This window comes from Anopheles merus, unplaced genomic scaffold (assembly GCF_017562075.2).
Source record: "Anopheles merus strain MAF unplaced genomic scaffold, AmerM5.1 LNR4001206, whole genome shotgun sequence".
NCBI classification, from domain to species: domain Eukaryota; kingdom Metazoa; phylum Arthropoda; class Insecta; order Diptera; family Culicidae; genus Anopheles; species Anopheles merus.
Window position 1 is genome coordinate 2,178 of NW_024428786.1, and position 3,445 is coordinate 5,622.

Sequence of the window (3,445 nt, forward strand, 5' to 3'; positions counted from 1 at the left end):
CCCTTGATTTCCAGTACATTTTTGTCCCTCTAATTTGGAAAACCTCTGAAATCTGTATCCCTCTTATTTGTGTATGGTGTTGCCATGGTTATTGAAAGATCTATGCTCAAATTAGCGATTCTGTTCGCAGTTTCCTATAGCAACAGTTAAGGCTGCTTACTAAATGTTCTGTCTCTTTCTTGTTTGTATGGACCTCTCATTCACTTAAACCTCTGTAATTTGAAAACCCCTCTTATTCGACAGTCCCATCGCCTCTCAAATAAGAGAGGGTTGAATTTGTTGAATATATTATATATATATATTATATATATATATATTATATATATAATATATATATATATATATATATATAATATAATATATATATATAATAATAATATTAAATATATAATAATAATAATATATATAATATATAAATACTAAAGTAAAACAATATTTATATGTTAAACAGAAAGTACATGTATTTCTTTAATTATTTACATAATTAAACGTTAATAATATTTATATAAGATCGATTTTTTACGTTTTATTCGGTTAACGTCCTGAGAAAGGGAACTAACACTAAGAGTTATCAGTAGTTTTAATAGCTACTAATTCACTTTATATCCCTGGGTAAAAATACCATTTCATCGGTACGAAGGTTACTAATATTTTCTTCATATATATCCTTCATAAAAGGTGAAATATAGTACGAGAGGGTTTCCGTTATATAATTGAATGCTCTCCCATTAATTTTTATAGTTGAATCTTTTTGTTCTGCGCTACAATATTTAACTATGTTATCATGAGTCAAAAACCAATTGGACTGAAAACCAGGAGAAAGAGTTAATTGTCGATTAATGTGCAATGCTACTCCATTAGTTTTGGTTTTCAAAAATGGAAAAGATGGATTTGTTGTACTTGATGACGCAATGTGGGTTTTGCTCCGATATCCTATTTGCAGCCTGCACCAAAACCTTATGACCGTTTCGAAGACAGTTCTTGACATGCTGGAGCTTACTTTCAAAGGGATAAGATGAAATGGTGTAAAGCGGGCCGAATGTGTCTACATCATCATACACATGCAACAAACTATGTATGTTGCTGGTGATGCAATGTTCGCCGTAGATAACACCATATTCTAAAACGAACTCTCTTAGCAAGCGTTTCGCCTCAAGCCAATCATTCTTATACACTTCGGATGATAACAATGTTACCGCACAGTAATACTTCATAAAATGGTCATACTGTACATCTGTTAATACATCCTTCAAAACGATAAAGCTCGCGTAATGCAGAAACATTTGGAACTCACTAGCTTTCCACAATCCAATGTCTTCAACAGAACGGAGTTTGCGATGAAACTCTAAAGGAAGTTCCACCTCCTTCAGCAAAGCATAAATCTTGCTTATTGTTTCTTCAGACCACTTGGCACCCCCTCCTAATTTGCCTGATTTCCATCCTTTCAGCATTGTTCTTGTTACGCCGTAGTCAAAGAGGTGCAAACGATCTGCTATAATAATCTGCTTTCTTAAGTTCTTAAGATCCATGAGAGGCGTTTTTTTTCCCGATGATGTGCTCCGTAATTTGATTGGACGAAATCTTCATGCGTTCTTGCTGGATGATCCATTCCCGGGAAACATGTAACTCGGTGTGCGCTGTGATATCTTCCTTGTACCGTACATTTTTGGCAACCATGTGTGTGGTTGAAGTAAACTGAACCTGTGAGAAAATTTAAAAATATGTATTAATACACCTCATAAGTAAATAAGTCGCAAAAGCCTATATAGGGACGTTTTTTTTCCGCGCAGAACGTTATGCCAATAGAAGAGAAAGCAAATGTATCATTAAATTTAAGAGAATTTTTATAATTTACCTTTTATGAATGCTCGTGCTGGTGAGTCCGTGATGAAAGCTCTTACGTGTATTTCGATTAGCTTATTGGCTATTACAATGCCATTATCCATCAACCCATTTAGCTCGTCGACAAGCGGACGCAGATATTCCTCAACACTCTTTGGTTTCGATTCACCAAAAAAGTTGCCCACCATCAATACTGGAACTTCCGGCATTTCTTGAATGCTCATTAATATGGGCCAAAACTGTTTTCGAGTGCTCTTGTGCAGTGGAAGTCCATCAATCGAAAAGTACAACGAAAATTTGCTGACTCTTGGTGGCACATCGCTGTAAAGATACAAAATACAGAAAAAAACATATAATATTAGTAAAAAGTAATCATCGTATTTAAGACTATTGCTTTCTTACCGAAAGTGATCCTTGAGACCCGATCGTACCCCAGGGAACCAAAATTCTCCCCCTGCTATAGGGTACATTTCTTTTCCACATTGCCTTGTCTTAAGCAACGTGCGCGCATCTTTCGGCAGCTGGTAGTCCGTTTTTTTTACGTGAAATTTCTAATAGTCCATTTAGAGCTTGATGTGTTTGGTATGTTTTTAATGCCCAATTTCGAATAAGCTCATCAAATGGTTCCTCCTCGTGTTGAGACTCTTGTGGTGCTGTGCATAGTTTCCTCGGCTTCATCGTAATCTTCGTTGACCTCTTCATATACTTCCGTATCGTCGAATGCATCGATAGTAACCCAATCACTGACGTATTCTTCTTGCAAGATGTATTCATCAAATGGACAAGGATGGTTCTCTGAAATGAGTAGATAAAAAATAAGTATTATAATTGTGTTTAATTTGCATTGGTCACAAATTTTAATTTTTTTATTTTGCACTTACCACAATGCGGGTGTTCACGGAACTCTACATTTGACGTAGCTGTCTGAATTTTACTTGGCCCAGCTTCACTACTCTCTCCAAACAATTCAGCATCAAGCTTTTTATTATTGGCTTCTATGAATCTATACATGGATCCTGACTTCCGTTGGTCTTTGGCCGACATTGTTGTGATTGAGTGAAATTCACGGCACGTTGAATATTTAAAATATACACTTGTATTATTCTGCACTTGTATTATAACAGTATTGCACAAAATTTATAACTGTACAGAGCATGCATAACAACACCGAGTGAAACGACTGCCCGAATCGTATTGACACAAACAAAATTGCGCGGGTTTTTATAAGACAGGAAAGAGGTAGGATTTTCTATTTTCTTATGTAACGGACCTGTACCTTTATTTTAAGGTACTTATGTAACAGGATAAACACTAGCAGTGTAATGTTTAGATATTTACCCATTGAATCCTTGTATAAACCAGGGTAATGCTTTGATTTTTAGCAACACCATTATGCAGATACACAGGTAAAGAAAATTATTATTACATTTCTCTTGGGCAATGGCTATTTGATCAAAAGAACAAATTAACAGAACAATCTGAACTCATTGGTTGAACTTCGATTCCATGCCAACTATTGAGTATGTGCTTTTTAGTTGGCACGTTTTTCCATACAAAAAATGAAATTTTTCTCGGCAGGCCATGAGATTTTTGTGAAATTAAA

The 3,445-nt window shown here is 35.3% G+C and overlaps 1 protein-coding gene across 2 annotated transcripts; it reads right to left on the reverse strand.

Moving 5' to 3' along the window:
• Positions 1-919: 919 nt before the first annotated feature.
• On the reverse strand, positions 920-3,043 carry LOC121603369. 2 transcript variants are annotated; one of them, XM_041932023.1, is made up of 3 exons: positions 2,245-3,043; positions 1,902-2,163; positions 920-1,701 (listed from the first exon to the last, which is right to left on the reverse strand). In XM_041932023.1, the coding sequence occupies exons 1-3, from the start codon at positions 2,310-2,312 to the stop codon at positions 1,519-1,521; spliced, it is 513 nt and encodes a 170-aa protein (XP_041787957.1). In that variant the 5' UTR covers positions 2,313-3,043; the 3' UTR covers positions 920-1,518. The 2 variants fall into 2 exon arrangements, with proteins under 2 accessions (XP_041787957.1, XP_041787956.1); XM_041932022.1 differs by having other exon boundaries at positions 1,856-2,163.
• Between the last annotated feature and the right edge of the window lie 402 nt (positions 3,044-3,445).